The 20,086-nt window shown below is 43.0% G+C and overlaps 1 protein-coding gene across 1 annotated transcript in view; it reads right to left on the bottom strand.

Moving 5' to 3' along the window:
* PDE10A (phosphodiesterase 10A) overlaps nt 1-20,086 on the bottom strand; it is a 464,736-nt gene that overhangs the window by 155,842 nt on the left and 288,808 nt on the right. The window contains 2 exon segments of the mRNA XM_030198081.1: nt 6,787-6,927; nt 9,681-9,730. Coding sequence (XP_030053941.1) covers nt 6,787-6,927; nt 9,681-9,730 — 191 coding nt within the window.

Raw genomic sequence — 20,086 nt, 5'->3', positions numbered from 1 at the left:
TGTACTCTGCCGTGCGGAGTTAAAGCAAATTACTGCGAAATTACGAGAAATGGACATTTGGTACCGTTGGTGCCATCCATTTGCTCTGGTGTTCTATAAAGATGGGCACATGCACCAGATTAAATCAGTGGCAGAGGCCCGAGAGATCCTATCGGAGGGAGATCCGATTGCACGTATGGCAACTCCTAATAAACAGGATATAACAAAAGAGAGGGAACGAAGTACAAACTAAAGTCCAAACAAAAAAAACTTTTTCATCCATTTGGATACAGAAAGTGAAAGTGCCTTGGTGCTTTGTAGCTTTTACTATATGAGACGTGGGGTAAGGAATAATATATTGTAGAGGAATATATTCGAGTTATTCCCCAAGTTTTCCACGTCATCACTGTGACCCCTGACGCAGGTGCTAGTCACCGAAACACGGCCCGTGTCGGGTCTTTTTGTCAAGGCTCATTCATTAAAGAACTGTGTTCCATTTTTAAAGGCCCGTGGTGCTGTTTTTTTTGTTTGAACTCCTAATAAACAGAAATCCAACCTGGCCATTTCGGCTCACCTGAAGTGGCAGCTGGTGGAGAAAGGCCACAAGCGCTTACAACACCAGCAGTCTGCGAGCAAACTTCCATGATGTATTTGATTATTTCAAGAAATATTCTTTGTTATATTTTGCTTGTTGACCTTGTTTTGCTATGGCATGGGCTGGGTAGAGGAGCCTATCTTCTATGTTACTATATGTGGTTATGAATGATGTTTGGGGAAGCTCCAAATATAAGTTTTTTATATCTTTGGTTGGGGTGAAAGAATGGGAGTTGGGTTTCACTTTCTCTATCAGATGCCTCTTCTCTGGTGGGGGAGGATCTTGGAATGTTAAGAGGTGGGTGGGTGGGAGGGAGGGGGGAGAGGGGAAGTTGTGCTTAGGATAAGACTAGAGTGGGAGAGGAGGGGTGGTTTGTGGATTGGGCAGGAGGGCTGATTGTCAGACCTCGAGTGTTTTTCCTCTTCAGTGTCTTATACTCTTAGATGTCTGATGTATCATTAGTGCTCCTGAATGTAAGGGGGCTGAACACTCCTATGAAACACCAGCTCTTACTCAAGGAGTTGATTTGATTGAGGGTTGATGTCGCCCTGATTCAGGGCACACATTTGAGGCCAGTACACGAATACCTTTGTCACCATCCCAAATTTCCCTTGGCATATTTTGCCTCGAATCGGGGGGGGGGGGGGGGGGGGGGGGTCTAAGACTAAAGGGGTCATGATCGCCTTTAATAATTCCTGTCCTTGGCAAATTGAGAAAGTAATTCGAGATCCGGGAGGCCGATTTGTATTAGTAGTTTTTTCTTTGGGGACTTCCAAAGGCACCCTAGTAAATATTTATGGGCCCAATGTAGACCATGGCAATTTTTTCCACCAACTGGATCAACACTTGCTAAAGCATAGGATGGGATCCTTGCTGATAGGGGGTGATTTTAACTTGACTATGGATCCTCGTCTGGATAATTCATCAGGGGCAGCCCAATACGCACAGCAGAATTGATTACTGTTAAGTGCTTTTCTGGCAAAGTGGCAGTTGCTGGACCTCTGGCATTTGGCTAATCCTTCAGGTAAAACTTATACTTATTTCTCTTCTGTTTATAAATCCTTTTCCCGTATTGATTTTTGGCTTGGGGACCACTCCTTGCCTAGGGTGGTGCAGAATCATCAGATTCTACCCCGTACATGATCTGACCATAATCCTGTGTTGTTGCAGCTTTATTAGTGATGCCTAGAGCTCATTTTGATTGGTGTCTAGATGACTCATTGCTGATGGATGTGACCTATCTTCTCCAGTTAGAGAACTTGATTAAAGAATATATCCAATTCAATGATACTGGAGAGGTTAAACCGGATGTTTTATGGGATGGTTTTAAGGCAGTAATGTGGGGTCATTTTATTGCGTTGTGAGCGCATGTGCAGAGGGAAAGGCATCAAGTGGAGGATTTGCTTCGCAAGTGACTAGTGGTGGTGGAACACTTGATAGGTCAGCAGGCTTCTGGGCCTGCTCCACATTTGATAGATCGGGCGCATCACATTCAGCAAGAGTTATTTGAGCTACAAGTAGCTGAGGTCACTGAGCAACTTCAACGCGTGTGTCAGTCTCACTTTGAGTTTGGCAATAAAGCTAGTAAGCATTTGGCTCACCAGTTTAAACAGCGGCGAGGTCGAACTTATGTTCCCAGTCTTAGAGACGCCGCCGGTAAGGTGTGGTCTGACCCGGCCTATTTGCAGCAACAGTTTCGGGAATATTATACACAGCTTTATACTTCGGATATTGACCCATCAGAGTCTGTCACCTCTGCCTATTTAGATTGAGTGGCTCTACCAAGTTTACCCACCACTGCGCAGCAGCGGCTCTCTAGGCCCATTGCGGTAGAGGAAATTTTACATGCAATTCGCGAGCTGGCTCCTGGTAAAGCCCCGGGTCCCAATGGCTTCACAAACAAATTTTATAAAGTTTTTGGCAAACTCTTGGCTCCCCTGCTGCTGAAAGTGTTTAACTCTTTTATTGATGGCCATCGGCTCCCTGAGTCTTGGAAGTTGGCGACTATTGCATTAATACTGAAGCCTGGTAAAGATTCTCAATTATGCAGTTCTTACCATCCTATTTCCCTACTGGGGGTTGATTATAAACTTTTTACCAAAATACTAGCTTCACGTTAGCAGGTGCATCTTCCTCTGTTGATTCATGAAGATCAGGCTGGTTTTGTCCAGTTGCATTAGATGCATGATAATATTCGTAGAGCACTTCATATTGTTCATGGGGCTGAGATGGAGGGGGTTTCACTTTGTTTACTGTTGCTAGATGCTGAAAAAGCATTTGATAGGGTACACTGGCCCTTTCTGTTTGGAATTTTAGATAGAGTAGGGGTTTCGAGTAGTTTTATGCATTGGCTTCGGCTTATTTACGAAAGACCCATGTGCTTCAGTTCGGGTTAATGGTCAGCGCTCCTCTGCTTTCCGGTTGTTTCGAGGTACACGACAGGGAAGTGCCTCGTCTCTCCTTCTGTTTGCATTGGCTATAGAGCCTTTGGGTATTCTAGTCCAGGCACACCTGGATATCCAGGACTTGTGAAGGGGGACAATTGAGTCTAAGATTCTTTTGTTTGCTGAAGACATATTACTCTCCCTTTCAAACCCTATCACTTCCTTTTCAGTAGTGACTTCCCTGCTGCATGAATATAGCCAAATCTTGGGATTTAAAATTAACATGAACAAATCAGAAGCGCTTAATATTTCCATTCCGGTTAATCAGAAACTCTTTCTAGAGGTGCGGTTCCCCTTTCGGTGGACTCCGGGGCATATCCGGTATTTAGGTGTCAATTTGACCTGTCGGTTGCAAAATCTATATGAGGCTAATTTTCCAGGTAAAATTTGCTAGTTATTTTTGGAGCTCGATCGTTGGGAGGGACTGACAATCTCTTGGTTGGGGCGTATCAATGCAGTTAAGATGATTTTGCTGCCTGAGTTACTTTATCTATTTATGGCACTCCCTATCACCCTACCAAATAGGTTTTTCCGAGGTTTACAGAGTAGAATCTTTTCCTTTATCTGGGAAAAGAGTCCGCCTCGTGTGCAGAGAGCAGTGATGTATCAAATGAGAGCTCAAGGGGCAATGGGGGTCTCTTTCTTTTTCAAGCATTATCGAGTTGCCCATCTTCGCATTTTAGCAGAGTGGGTACAGGGGGGTGATAAGATATGGAAATCATTGGAGCAGAACTGGCTTCCTTTATACCCGTTGAAGGCCGTCCCGTGGCTCCCCAACCCTCTGTTACATGAATTGATTCGGGAGGTTCCGCAGCTTATTCATGGGCCCTTATTAACCTGGAGGACAGTTAGGGGGAAATCTTTTCCTGGTAGGGTGTATTTTCTGCATACAAGTATTCGCTATGCTCCGCAGTTTGTCCCGGGCACTCTGGATCCTTCTTTTCGGGCATGGGAGAGACTAGGTTTGTGTGAGTTAGGGCAGATCTGGGAGGAGGGGGAACTGCTTCTTCTCCCTGATATACGAGAGGAATATGGGCTCCTGGCCTCTAATATTTTCCAGTATCATCAAATGTGAGACTTAATTATCAGAAGAGCACAAAGTGAGTTGGGGTTGGCAGAATCCCAACTGGAGCAGGCAATGGTGGGTGGGGGAGGTAGGGGAGGGATTTCCCGACTTTATAGAACCCTTCTTTCTTATGCTAAACCTGTTATGCACTATCTCCTTAAATGGGAGTCTGTTCTAGGAGTTTCATATGAATACTCTCAGTGAGAACAAGTGTTTAAATCGCTTCTTAAGGTATCTGTATCTAGTGCTCTGATGGAAAATGAGTACAAAATTTTGTATAGTTGGTATTGCACGCCTAAGCATTTAGTGGCTATATTTCAAACAGGGTCTCCAATGTGCTGGCGTCAGTGCGGCATGGTGGGAGACATGGGCCCATAGACGCCCGGTTTAAGAGGCTTGGACAGGCCAAGTCTCCCCTGCTGTGCTCTGAGAGGTTTAAATTGTTGATTTACCTCCATCCTCACAGCAGGAGCTGCAGTGAAAGCCCTCTAGCCTTGTGTAACCAGTTGTATAAATTGGTTTATGGTTTGTTTACCATACTGCTGGGAGAGCAGGGGGAGGGGGGGGGGGGTTGGCTGGGTTGCCAGGGAGATATTTAACTAGGATGACTTCCTGACCTGCACTGAGAACAGATAGCAGCAGAATCGGACAACCAGACAACAAAGGTAGAAAAGATCATTTTATTTTCATTATAGTGTTTGGAATATGTCCACTTTGAGAATCAGGTGCTCAACATTAAAAGATTATATTTATTTACTTATTTATGGCATTTTATCCCACATTAAACATGAATTAGGGTGTTTTGTGGCTCTACATGAAAATTGTGATGATATGATCCCTTGTTTCATATTGTTAACGGTCTGCATTTTCCGTATGGGTGGTATATTGGTGTATTAGGGTCTGCCCAGTGTTATGGTACAGTAAGGTTCTGAGTGTGTTTTTGCACAAAGTTGTGCATAGTGTTTTGCATTTGAGCGATTGTGCTTAGAATATGCTTTGAGCAACCACTTTATTCTTTGACATATGATACATATCTAATATCTAAATTTAATAAAAGGTATTGTGACTTTTATTTTTATCTATTTATTTTTTTCTGTGTGTTATCAGACAATTATGGATTTAAGCCCCACCCCCTAACCCCGCCCCCTTTAGCCTCCCAAAACAGTTGGGCCACCGACCGCCTATGCATGGGCCACATATGGTGGTCCTGTCCTCAAGCACAAGAATTCTGAACTAATGTTTTGAAATTTGTTTTCTCTTTCACCAAAACTTCATACTCCCTGAAGTTAGAACACTGTCTCCTGCATTTCAGACTGCGGGGTGTGAAGGTGGCTGTCCATAAGCTACTCTCACGTGTTTGTAGCAAGTAAGTTCATACTAGCTGCGGCCTGGAAGAAACCTACCTTACCAGGACTTAGGGCTATTTTGCGGAAACTAGCCCATATTCATTTGATGTCTAAACTAACGGCTCTGCGTAGCGTACTGGCTTACTCTCATATCTGGGACCCTTATGTGCAGTGGACTGCCTGTCCTGACTCTTCTCTATCCATTTTGTAGTTGGTTAACTGGGGGAGGGGATTGTTCAGGTGGGAGGGGGGTTACACTTATTGATTGTTATCTGATGTTTAGTAATCTTTTTGATGATTATGACATTGCTATATGTATTTTGTATGATTAAGCTTTAATAAAAAATATTTTGAAATGAAAAAAAAAGTTTGGATAATTTTCTAAAAGTCCATAAACCATTATTAAGATGGGCTTGGGAAAATCCACTGCTTATTTCTAGGATAAGCAGCATAAAATCTGTTTTACTGTTCTGGGATCTTGCCAGGTACTTGTGACCTGGATTGGCCACTGTTGGAAGCAGGATTCTGGGCTTCATGGACCTTTGGTCTATCCCAGTATGGCAACACTTATATTCTTAGGCACATGGAGTTACATCAACCATACTTCTAATGTAACTGCATGTGCCCAAATGTGGTAAGGGAATGCATAACTTACAGTATTCTGTACACTTATGCACTCAAGAAATGTGTTAATGTGGACAATCTGTAAGTGCTCTTTAACTGACTAGGCATGAGCCAAAATTAAGCTGTTTAACTCTGATGGAAATATTTGCATTAGTTATAGGAAGAAAACAAAACTATCAATTAAAATATATACTGAGTATTTCCTGGGCTAACAGCATCACACTACAGACCAGAAAACTAACATTTTCCTCTTCAAAAAATTTGGTAATATAATCTATAGCTTTGAAAATGACTCTTTTCTCTTTTTTGACAGTGGCGTACCGAGGGCAGGGCGGTGGGTGCGGTCTGCCCCGGGTGCAGGGAGCAGCCGCATGGCTGTTGGCTCTGCTGGTTCCCTGCTCCCTCTGCTGTTACTTCTGGTTCCTGGCCAGAGGGAGCAAGGAACCAGCGGAGCCGACAGCCACGTGGCTGTTCCCAGCAGGTAGGAAGAATGCACCGGGGGGGGGGGGGGGGGGGGGGTTGGAGGTGGTATGCCGGGGGGAGGATCATGCTGCACCCAGGAGAGAAGGACGATGCTGCACCCGAGGGAGGGTGCGCAGCGGTCCTCCGCCCCGGCTGGCAGTCGATCAAGAAACGCCACTGCTTTTTGAGCACCTCTCATCTCACCCTCTTTCCCTAAAACCTCAACCATATCAGCTGTCCATCATCCTTTAAAAGCACAATGCAATTTACCCCCAGAATATCTTCTACTAACAGCGTGTTCCTGGATTTGGCTACATGTGCTGATATCGTGGTGCCATATGAAATGGGCCCCGTTGGAGTGAGCCGCAAATGTCCTTCCTTTGTTCCCAATGGCGTGAACAAACACAGGCTCTGTTAGGAAGAGAAAAGAACACTTAGCAACAATATTCTACCAGTAAATTTAAATGTATTTATAAAGTACTATTCAAAAAAGCAAAACAAAAAAATACAAGTTTTTAAAAAATCAAACTTATTTTATAATGGCTGGCAGAACCATTGCGAGAGGTAGGAAGCAGGGCAGCCAGAGAAAAGAACTGTCTCTTTGCCAACCAGCTTTTCCTTGTGGCCCACATGATTAATAGATTAGTTGAATGAACCATGAGGTATTCCATAAATATATTTCACTGTTTGGTTCCAACTGCTGGAAGGGAAGAGGTATGCAGCTGAGGTGCATAGGAATTACAGCAGGAGTGGACAACCTTTATACAGAGAATGCCACATCTCTCTCCTTCCCTCTCCCACCTCCTAGTATCCAGCATTTCTTTCCTTCCTTACCTCCTCCCTTACCTCCATGGTCTCCAGAATCTCTGTCTTTCTTTCCACCCTCCCCCCCCCCCCCAAGCTGTATTAATTCGTTCCCTCCCTCTCGGCCAGCATGAAGCCTTGGGCATTTGTCAGCTCCTGCCCCCTCTGAACTTCCTCATATTCAAAACCCTTCCAATGTGAGGTAAGCAGGGAAGGAAAATCTGGGAGATGCCTTGGCACATATGGAGGGGTATAATCGAAAGGGGCGCCCAAGTTTTCCTGAGGACGTCCTCGCAGGACGTCCCAGCAAAGGGGCGGGGAAACCCGTATTATTGAAGCAAGATGGGCATCCCTTTCATTTCGATAATACGGTCGGGGACGCCCAAATCTTGACATTTAGGTCATCCATAGAGATGGTCGTCCTTAGACTTGGTCGTTTCTGATTTTCGGCGATAATGGAAACTAAGGACGCCCATCTCAGAAATGACCAAATGCAAGCCTTTTGGTCATGGGAGGAGCCAGCATTCGTAGTGCACTGGTCCTCCTGACATGCCAGGACACCAACCGGGCACCCTAGGGGGCACTGCAGTGGACTTCAGAAAAAGCTCCCAGGTATATAGCTCCCTTACCTTGTGTGCTGAGCCCCCCAAAACCCAGTACTCATAGCTGTATACCACTACCATAGCCCTAAGGGGTGAAGGGAGGCACCTACATGTGGGTATAGTGGGTTTCTGGTGGGCTTTGAAGGGCTCACATTTTCCACCAGAAGTCTAACAGGTAGAGGGGGGGCCTGGGTCTGCCTATCTGAAGTGCACTGCACCCACTAAAACTGCTCCAGGGACCTGCATACTGCTGTCATGGAGCTGGGTATGATATTTGAGGCTGGCAAAAAATATTTTTGAGGGTGGGAGGGGGTTAGTGGAGGTCATCCCCGATTCCCTCCGGTGGTCATCTGGTCAGTTCAGGCACCTTTTTGTGGCTTGGTCATAAGAAAAAAAAGGACCAGGTAAAGTCATCCAAGTGTTTGTCAGGGATGCCCTTTTTTTTTCCATTATGGGTCGAGGACGCCCATGTGTTAGGCACGCCCAAGTCCCGCCTTTGCTACACCTCCGACATGCCCCCGGGAACTTTGGTCGTCACTGCGATGGAAAGCAGTTGGGGACGCCCAAAATTGGCTTTCGATTATGCCGATTTGGGTGACCCTGTGAGAAGGACGCCCATCTTGCGATGTGTCAAAAGATGGGCGTCTTTCTCTTTCGACAATAAGCCCCCACCCCCCTCACTTCCAACACCTCATGGACCGCATAAAAGTTAGTCGCAGGCCACATGTGACCTGTAGGTTGCCCACTCCTGGATTTGAGGGTAGGGGGAAAGCAAGGACATTTTATGGAAGAAAGCTGGTGTAGCTGCACTAGGGGATGAATAATGGACCTTCCCACCAGTCCACTGTATACTAGGGCTAAAGTCTTCTCTGCCCCACCGAATTTAACTCAGCAACAGTCCTGACTGCAAGTTCTATCAAAGAGAAGCAAAAAAAAGCAGACAGTCCACAGTCAGAAGATAGAGTCGTTTGTTTTGTTGATTTTTTCCAAATACAAATAAAAAACAAAATGCCCCTCCGTGTACACCATGAATATTTATGGAACCATAAGGTTCTGAGAATTCAAGTCTATGGATTTAGGACTAAATTCTATAAATGGTGCCTATAAAATCAGCGCAAAAAAAAAAATAGCGCTTAGTGTTATTTTATAAATGGAGCTTAAAGTTAGGTGCTGTTTACAGAATAGCTCTTCACGCCAGGAACCATGACTGCATTTATGCATGACCATTCACACCAACAACACCTTGGTGTAAATCCCTGTGCCTAAATTAGGCACGGATCCCCCTTTATAATATAATAATTAACATAAATTAAAGTAACGCTCCTGATCCGCCCATGATCCTTCCATGGCTGCGCACGCTAAAAATAAGTACACTCTAAACAATAGAGACGCCCATATAGCTCTAAGCATTTAGCACATGCTAATCATTAGTGTGCAATAAAAGCACTAGCGTGCCTTTGTAAAAGACCCCATGAGCCAGTACTATGCTATTATTCCCTCTTATTGTTTAGAAGACTGAGATGTTTAGAACTACATGAATGATTTAAGAACAAAATATGGAAACTGCTAGTTTTGCAATATGTTGCATGACAACGTGGATTTTTTTGCTTCTATTTTTGATTAAATTCAGTCTATATCTATACATTCCCACCTCCATCTAGCATACCAATATTGCAGAAATATTGTTACAGGAAATCTGGAAAGACTGTGAAATATATTCGTAATATCATATTTTGTATTGTTTTAGGAAATACTTACATTATTGCATTCTCCCAAGAAATATAGTGCAAATCCATCAGCTTTTGTCGCTGCCAAAGAAAAAAAAAGAAATCATTGTTTTCAGAAGGTGATTCAGAATTCAAGTTCTGACTTGTTTCACTGCAGCTATCAATGAGAGATAGTCATGGGCCTGTAGGCTGAGTAACCTCAGGTTTTCAGGAGTAATTCACACTGAATTGGAGACCAAGGATGAGGTATACCGAAGGGCCTTTTTTCATTTTACACTCATAGGAATAACACTTAGCACATCTGGTCCCAAATCAAGTCGAATCACATAGGGATAATTTTCACACTTGGTCCGCAGGTACTTTTACCTGCAAACTTTAAATAGATTTTCTAAAGATTATTGCTTCTATTTTTTTACTCGTTCCAAAAATACAAAGACTAGGGGACACTCGAAGTTACATGGAAATACTTTTAAAACAAATAGGAGGAAATATGTTTTTCACTCAATGAATAGTTAAGCTTTGAAACTCTTTGCCGGAGGAGGTAGTAACAGTGGTTAGCTTATCTGGGTTTAAAAAAAGTTTGGACAAATTCCTGGAGGAAAAGTCCACAGTCTGCTATTGAGAAAGACATGGAAAGCAACTGCTTGCCCTGGGATTTGTAGTATGGAGTGTTGCCATGATTTGGGTTTCTGCCAGTTACTTGTTACCTGGCTTGGCCACTGTTTGGAAAACAGGATCCTGGGCTAGATGGACCATTGGTCTGACCCAGTATGGCTACGCCTATGTTCTTATGTATTGATAACTGACTCAAGTAAAATATGTACACTAATATGCATCTGGTATTTGGGAGTGTAATTTTAACATACACACAAACTGCCAAGTAAAAAACAAACTATGGTGAGAGATTCCAGGTATACCAACAACATATAATCAAAAAAGAAAGATAAAAATGCCTCAGTACAATACTGTTCATACCTCTGCTGTAATAAAAAGCAGAGGATAGGCCAGAAAACACTTCTTCATCAAAGAAAAGCTTATGAAAATCATAGTGAACGTAGTTTCTAGTACCTGCTATACAACAAAGATTGTTAAAAGGAGTAAATAGAAATATTTGTTTCCAAATATCAGTAATATAGATGTTGAAAATAATCCAAAATCCTGATGGGAATGCAGCTGGACAGTGAAAGGGGGTCACCCATTGGGATTTTAGAATATTCAGAGAATGTAGTAAACACCAGTTAGCATATTAGAATTTTAAAAAAGATTTGGACGTCCATACACCATTAAGGTGAACTTAGGAAAATCCAATGCTACTTCCTAGGGGGCCCTTTTGCTAAGCCGCATAAGCATCTACGCATGCCCAACACGCACCAAAATGGAGTTAGAGCCCGGCTCCTGTGTGGCTCTTGCGGTAATTTCAATTGTGGCGCACGTCCGATACACGCGTCCAAAAAATAATTTTTATTTTCGGATGTGTATCAAGTGGCATTTGATGCATGTAGGTCATTACCGCACAGTTACCGTGTGAGATTTTACCACTAGGTCAATGGCTGCCGGTAAGGTCTCAGACCCAAAATGGACACGTGCCAATTTTGATTTTGCCACACATCCATTTTCAGCAAAAATTTAAAAAGGCCTTTTTTACAGGCACGCTGAAAAATGGATCTGCGCGCACCCAAAACCCGCGCCTACACTACTGCAGGCTGTATTAAAGTGCATCTTAGTAAAAGGACCCGTAGGATAAGCTGCGTGAAATCTTTTTTACTCTTTTAGGATCCTGTCAGGTACTTGTGACCTGGACTGCCCACTGTTGGAAACAGGATATTGGGCCTGACGGACCTGTGGTCTGTCCCAGTAAGGTGACGCTTATATACTTATGTATGAAGAAGCAGCCTAATGGTTAGTGCAGCAGCCTGAGAACCTGGGGAACTGGGTTCAATTCCCACTACAACTCTTCGTAACGCTGGGCAACTCACATAACCCACCATTCCCTCAGATACAAAATAAGTACCTGTATATAATATGTAAACCGCTTTGAATGTAACCACATTACTGAATACATACCAGACCAAACCGCTAAAATACTACCAGTACATCAATTACATTTTTATGATTTGGACTGGTGGGGGGGGGGGGGGGGGGGGGGGGGAAGAAACTCTGAAACAATTTTACAATTCCTTCAATACATACCATCCTACAATCAGATTCAAAATTGACTACTCACCAGAAAAAGTCAATTTTTTGGACACCACAGTCTCAATCAGCGATGGCTATATACAAACATCCATATACAAGAAACCCACAGACAAATGCAGCTACCTTCACAACTCCAGCTTCCACCCTTCACATACAAAAAGATCCATTATTTACAGCCAAGCCACAAGATACCACCGTATCTGCTCTGACCCAGGGGACAGAGACAGACACCTCGAAACCCTGACTGCATCCTTCAAACAAAAAGGCTACAACCCCAAAATAATCTCCAAGAATATTGCCTCCTCCCTCAAAACACCCAGGGAAAATCTGCTACAGTACAAAGAAAAAAAAATCACAGACAGAATCCCCCTTATAGTGACATACAACTCAGAGCTGGAAAATTTAAGAAAAATCATAAGAGATCTGCAGCCTCTACTCCAGGAGGATGAATTACTGAAAGAGATATTCCCACCTCCACCAGTGCTGGCTTTCCGACATCCACCCAACTTAAAACACAAGCTAATTAGAAGTAAGCTCCCAACACAGACTCAAAAAGAAAAGAATGGCACACATCCTTGCAATATATCTAGCTGCAGGGACTTCCGGTGAAGGCATGGAGCAGTAAAGACGCGAGGCAGAGCTGCTCCGGGGCACCTCAACTAACCTGCACAAGTTCTATCCCGCATCTCCTCGGGAGACAACGACCGGCAGTCTGCCGATACCTGCCTTACGTTCTGGAAGACGGGGGAAACAGCTGCGGGTCAGATGGCGACGAAACTGGCTAGAAAAGAACTGAAAGAAAAAAGTTGCACCAGCGAAAACATAATGGCGGATAAGAACACGCCGCCGTCGCCCTCGCCCAGCTCAACTTGGACGGCGGAGATCACCGACGAGGTGAGGGCGGCGGTTGAGCAAACGGTGGGATCGAAGCTCCAGCTGATCCTGGAGAAATTGGAGGGCTTTGAGGAGAGACACGCTAAACTAATAACGGAGCTGCAGGCTGTCCAACAAAGAGTAGGGCAGACCGAGGAAGACATACTGAAGGTCTCGGAGGACGAGACGGGCAGCAGAGTTTTGAACCGACTGGAGAGGGGAGAGGTGACTAAGTGGGAGGCCAGCAAGAAGCAGATTGCAGTAGTCTAAACGAGAGGTAACAAGGGTGTGGATGAGGGTTTTGGTAGAGTGCTCGGAAAGAAAGGGGCGGATTTTACGGATGTTGTAAAGAAAGAAACGACAGGTCTTGGCAATCTGCTGGATATGAGCAGAGAAGGAGAGAGAAGAGTCAAAGATGACCCCAAGGTTTCGAGCTGAGGAGACAGGGAGAATGAGAGAGCCATCAACAGAAATAGAAAATGGGGGGAGCGGGGAGGTGGGTTTGGGGGGGAAAATGAGAAGCTCGGTTTTGGTCATATTTAATTTCAGGTGGCGTTGAGACATCCAGACAGCAATGTCAGACAATCACGCTGAAACTTTGGTTTGGATGCAAGGTGAGATATCAGGGGTAGAAAGGTAGATTTGGGAGTCATCAGCATAGGGAAGGGGGCAACCAGTAAGGAAGGTAACTGAAGTAGCAGGGAGGTGGAGTCAGGGCAGACAAACACCCATAACAGAGACAATTATCAGAAGATCTCTGGAGGAGATACCAAGGGTTATCCACAGTGCAGAACTGCAGGAATGCCAATTCCGGGTAGTGCATAGAGCGTATTTCTCACCACAAAGGGCCTTTTATGCAGGGGTTATAGATACGGATCAATGCCAAAAGTGCAAGCAGGGGGGAGCATCCTTTATACATTGCATGTGGCAGTGCAGGTACATTAATGCGTTTTGGCAGAGAGTGAGGCAATTTTTAAGTATGGTACTGGGGTTCCCGGTCATTTTTACCTTTGAAAGAGTGATGTTTAGTATCACAGGAAAGTGGGAAGGAGGTACAAGGGGAGAAAGAATGTTGCTCAGTAAGTCCTGTATAGTTGGGAAGAAATGCATTCTTAATCATTGGGTATCAGATACCCCCCCTCCCCCCCTCCTCGTTCTGGTACTGGAGGAATAAACTTCACCAACTCCTGCTATGGGAATCTAGGGAAGCCCGAGTATCGCCAAAAAGACAGGAGAGGTTCCTGGCCACTTGGAAGCGATATCTTAATAAAATATCCCCAAGAGCTCGCAGCCAAATCTTGAACAGGTTGCCATGGGCTATTAAAGGAGGTGTGGAATAGTATGGTCTAGGCAAGCATGCAGACTAGGAAATGGAGAAATTTAGCAAGGGAGGGGGTTTGGGAGGAGGTGGGGTGGGGGGAGGGGGAGGGAGGAACCTTGATACTGAACTTTAAGGAGTAATCTTGTGACAGATTGTATTTGTCCTATTGGAATATCTGTTAGGGTATAAGGGAGTAAAGGGAGTTAAAGATTAAACAAAAATAAGTAATGGAAACAGGCAAGCCAAGTTATTGCTCAGTTGGTATTCCTTCTCTCTTTTACTTATTGATCTAGACCAAGAGGCTAATACATCGAAAGTTTGTATTGTTCTATACTTGATTCCATCAATTAAAATTGTGACAAATAAAAATGTTCACACATAAAAAGTTGTAAGGAGGGGAAGGGGGCAGGGGGGGAGAAAACGAAAAACAGTGATTGACGATGTTGGGTATGTTGTTGGAATGTCGATTTTGTATTCTGATCCATGTTGTATGAATAATCCAAGTTGATTTGTATTATACATATCGTCAATAAAACAGTTTAAACATATCTCACAGGACCCCACAATCATTCACAAAGGAAAAATATTCAACATTAAAGAATCTTTCACATGCTCATCTTCCAATGTGGTACATATCATTCAGTGTAAAAAATGCAACGAAGGCTGCTACATTGGAGAAACAAGTCAGATGCTAAAGAAGAGATTTAATTTACATAGACATCATATGAAAAATGCCAGTACAAACCATAATGTCACGCCTGTGGGACAGCACTTTACAAAACCAGAACACTGTACCAGTGATGTCATGGTAAGGATCCTGAAAGGGAACTTTAAATACAGGAACGTAAGACCTTTGAAGTCAAAATGATTAAATATTTTGACACCCACCAGACAGGACTTAACAAAGATCTGGGTTTTCTAGCCCATTACAAAGCATAAAATTGTATTGCTTTGTAAATTGCAGTGCTCTCCTGTCTCCCTGACTCTCACCTATCCACCCCCATCCTGTTAGACTGTCACTGAAATGCTTTGATGTTTTCACTCATCTCCTGTCTCCATGCATATAGACATCAAATGCTTTGATGTTTCGCTCATATATACTGTCATCTACCAACATTTGCTCATCTTATTTTCTTTTCCATGTTTTATTTTGTTTTATTTCTATTGATTACCTTTAAAAGTGGACTAACACGGCTACCACACCTCTCTACTCAATGTAACCACAGAAAGGCAGTAAATCAAATCCCATTTCCTTTCCCTTTTTCAACAACAAGAAAAAGACAAAAATATGAAATTTTGGCTGCACTCCCTCCCCCCACCCCTACTAAGCAGGTCTTCACTACAGTCAAACAGCAGCCTGCAATGTGATATGTACTATATTCAAAACTTGATTTTCTTTCAGTATAATCTGTTTGTTCAAATTTGTTAAATGATAATAGTTTTGGTTATCAGGGAAGTAAGCAGTAGAATAATCTTTTGGTGGATTTAAGATGAATTTCATCTTATTTTCTTTTTCAAAAAGTTTTATAAACGTATTATTTTGCTATTATGATGCAACTGCCTACATTTTAATCTACAATTGTAAATGTCTGTATCTGGTTAGATGTCTATTGTTTGTTGTTTGCCTAGAATCTGTGGTTGAGATTAGTGCAGAGTATAAGTCACAAGAATAGAACAGAATAACCCCTTAATTTTATTAAAAAACGCCAAAAAATGTGTGCACAAATTTATGTATGCAATTTAATTGAACAGCTAATTTGTGCCAATAATTAGCTTTTTAACAAGCAATTATTGGCACTAATTAGATTTGGAACTTACGTGCCTAAATATTATGTGCAAGTAAAAAAAATGGGCATGGAAATGGGAAGTTCATGGGCAGAATGGGGCATTCCTAGCATTTACACGTTATTGAATACGGGGGTATGCACCCGATTTATGCACACACATTTGCACCATGTTTCAGTTGGAACAAATGGGTGCTCCTAAAGTTAGGCATGATTTCGGAGTGTAACCGTTATTCTATAAACCACGCCTAACGTTAAGTGCGGACCATTGAATAGTGTATAGTTATAGTTTATTTAGGAACTTGATATACCGCTAAAGCAATGGAGTTGGTGAAAGCAGTTAACAAAATACAAATTACAATAAAAGAAAAGAAAAGGAAAAGAACACCAGTTTTGATAAGATAGAGTCATTCGCTCAAGGAAGGGGTAAGGAAACAACAGTAAGGAGACCAAGGTGCTTGGTCCAGTGACCACAGGTCTGGGCCCCTTCGGGCGAGGGGAGCTGGGTGCCCAAAGGCCAGATGGAAGAAATGAGTTTTCAAGAGTTGCTTAAATTTGAGGAAGGAAGCCGTGGTTTTGATTGGGGGTGAGAGGTCATTCCAGAGTTTTGGGGCTGTAAAGAAAAAAAGCTGAAGAAAATGTGGTTTCGTAATGTGCAATTTGAGGTGATGGAAGAGACGGTTTGCATCTAAAGATCTAATATGATGATTGGGAGTGTAGGGAACAATTAAGGAGGAAAGTTAGGACAGTGTATTGAGGTGAAGAGCTTTATGAGCAAGACAGAGAGTTTTGAAAATTGGTCAGTAGTGGATGGGAAGCCAATGAAGACTTACAAGTAAGAGGAAGCATGATCAAATTTGCGAGTTTTGCATAAAAGTCGGGCCATTGAATTTTGGAGTGTCTGTAAACTATGCAGTTGGAACTTAGGAATGCCATAATAGACGATGTTACAATAATCTATGGGGGATACCAAGAAAACATAAGTACATAAGTACATAAGTATATACAGCAATGTATATAGGGCGGAGAAAATCAATATAACTCCGAATAGATCTTAGTTGTCTAAGAGTTCCAACTTTTAACACGTGCACAATCTGAGGGCCGAAAGTCAGTTTGGAGTCAAAGATGATTCCAAGATAGCTTTTTCTGGTGGCATATATAGTTCACCCTTACCTGCTGGATTCTATATAGCGCACCTGGTATTCCATGCTGAAATCTAAGCGTATTCCATAACAATGCGTAACTTAATTGGATTCACAAGCTAATCACCATTGATAACAGCACCTAACAAGCAATAATGAGCGCTAATTTATTTATTTATTTGTTACATTTGTATCCCACATTTCCCCCCCTATTTGCAGGCTCAATGTGGCTGACATAGTACTGTAGAGGCAATCGCCAATACCGGTTATAACAAATACAAAGTGAGGTTGTGGTAAAGTAAAGTTCATGTGTGACAGACACATTGGGGAATCGTAACAAGAAGAGTTAGGTAAAGTCCAATATGTCCAGTATGAGCTTTGGTTTTGTTGTGTTGCTGGGTTAAGGCATTTAAGTTGGATCGTTAGGGTATGCCTTTTTGAACAAGTTAGTTTTTAGTAATTTCTGGAATTTCAGGTGGTTATATGTTGTTTTCATGGCTTTTGGTAATGCGTTCCATAGTTGTGTGCTTATATAGGAGAAGCTGAATGCATAGGTTGATTTGTATTTGAGTCCTTTGCAGCTTGGGTGATGGAGATTTAGGTATGTTCGTGTTGATCTTGATGTGTTTCTGGTTGGTAGGTCTATGAGGTCTGTCATGTATCCTGGGGCTTCTCCGTAAATTATTTTGTGAACCAGGGTGCAGATTTTGAATGTGATGTGTTCTTTGATTGGGAGCCAGTGCAGTGTTTCTCGTAGGGGTTTGGCGCTTTTGAATTTTGTTTTTCCAAATATAAGTCTGGCTGCTGTGTTTTGAGCAGTTTGGAGTTTCTTTATGATTTGTTCTTTGCATCCCACATAGATACCATTGCAGTAGTCTAGGTGGCTTAGTACCATAGATTGTACCAAGTTGCGAAATATTTCTCTCGAGAAAAAAGGTTTCACTCGTTTGAGCTTTCACATTGAGTGGAACATTTTCTTCATTGTAGTTTTCACTTGGCTCTCTAGCATGAGGTTTCGGTTGATTGTGACTCAGAGAAATTTCAGGCTGTCTGAGATGGGGAGGGTGTAGTCTGAGGTGGTTAAGTTGGTGGGTTTGTTCGTGTTATATTGGGATGAGAGGATGAGATTGTGTGTTTTTTCTGCGTTAAGTCTTAGTTGAAATGCATTTGCCCATGACTTCATGATGTTTAGGCTGAGAAAGATTTCTTTGGTGATTTCTGTAAAGTCATGTTTGTATGGGATGTAAACTGTGACATCGTATGCGTATATGAAAGGGTTGAGGCCTTGAATGGATGAGGACTTGGCTAGTGGGGTCATCATTAGGTTGAAAAGGAGTGGTGATAGTGGTGATCCTTGAGGTACTCCACAGTCTGCTTTCCATGGTGGTGATATGTTCAAATTTGATTTCACTTGATATGTTCTATTGGTTAGGAAACCCTTGATCCAGCTAAGTACACTTCCACCAATCCCTATTCAATTTAAGCTATTCATGCTAGTTTAAAAATCCCCTCTTCTCCAGATTACTTGCCCCATCTTCTTATTCCTTACATCCCTTTCATTCAGCAGCAACTGGCCTTCTTCAAGTTCCCCCACCTTCAGTGACCCGTGCCACTGCCATAAGCTATGCTGGTCCAAAACTTTGGAATTCCTTACCTGTACACATTCGGTCCGAGCCCTCTTATACCAAATTCAAGACAGCCATAAAAAAACATCTCTTTACTCTCATCTACACTCTCTTAAATTCTGCCTGTTTTTTTTCCCCCTCTGGCAGCCTCTTTGTTTTATTTTGTAAACTACTTAAAGGCCAATTACTGGCATATGTTGTATATCAAGCATTTCTAAATAATGAGTAATGAGTCTAATGAGTCAATATGTGTAGAACCAATTAGTGCAATAGGGACCGAAGAGATCGTACACTTAACTACTGAAGAGATTTGGAGTTGGAAGATAAGAGTTTGCACATACACAATGGTTCACACCTATGTAGTTGTTTCACTATTGGGAAAGAGTGCACACTCTTTCTAAAATAGTATGCCCTCATTCCATATTGTGTGCACTTTTTCCAAAGAGTGCACTATTATCAGCAAATGACAGAACATGAAATGCCATGTTTATTCTGCTCGTTTTCATTTTGTAACAACATAGACTATGCCATTTATATTTCCTATGTCACTGCAAACAGCCTATTCCTAAGAGACATTAGAGGCAGTGAAGAAAAGGGTACAAACAATGGTGCACGGGCCTATAGCAAAAAGCCCTATGCAATAAGGCTTCATGACCTACAGGCTTATTTTTGAAAGAGAAGGACGCCCATCTTTCGACAGAAATCGGAAGATGGGTGTCCTTCTCACAGGGTCACCCAAATTGGCATAATCGAAAGCCAATTTTGGGCATCCCCAACTGCTTTCCATTGCGGAGATGACCAAAGTTCATGGGGGCATGTCAGAGCCGTAGCGAAGGTGAGATTTGGGCGTGCCTATCACATGGGCGTCCTCGAACCCATAATCGAAAAAAGAAGGGCATCCCTGACGAACACTTGGACAATTTTACCTGGTCTTGTTTTTCATACGACCAAGCCACAAAAAGGTGCCCGAACTGACCAGATGACCACCAGAGGGAATCGGGGATGACCTCTCCTTACTCCCCCAGTGGTCACTAGCCCCCTCCCACCCTCAAAAAACATCTTTAAAAATCTTTTGTGCCAGCCTCTATGCCAGCCTCAAATGTCATGCTGGCTCCTCCCATGACCAAAAGGCTTGCATTTGGTCGTTTCTGAGATGGGCGTCCTTGGTTTCCATTATCGCCGAAAATCAGAAACGACCAAGTCTAGGGACGACCATCTCTAAGGACGACCTAAATTTCAGGATTTGGGCAACCTTGCCATATTATCGAAAAGAAAGATGGACGTCTATCTTGTTTCAATAATACGGGTTTCCCCGCCTCTTCGCCGGGACGATTTGCAAGGACGTCCTCAGCAAAACTTGGGCGTCCCTTTTGATTATGCTCCTCCTAAGGACCATGTTTCCTAAATAGCATGCACTGCCTTCTAATATGCCCATATTATTCCTAAACTAGTAAAAACGGCCCATTTCTGACACAAATGAAACGGCACTAGCAAGG

This window comes from Microcaecilia unicolor, chromosome 3 (genome assembly GCF_901765095.1).
Source record: "Microcaecilia unicolor chromosome 3, aMicUni1.1, whole genome shotgun sequence".
Taxonomy (NCBI): domain Eukaryota; kingdom Metazoa; phylum Chordata; class Amphibia; order Gymnophiona; family Siphonopidae; genus Microcaecilia; species Microcaecilia unicolor.
Note: the sequence above shows the minus strand (reverse complement) of the source record. Positions and strands in the feature narration are given on the sequence as shown.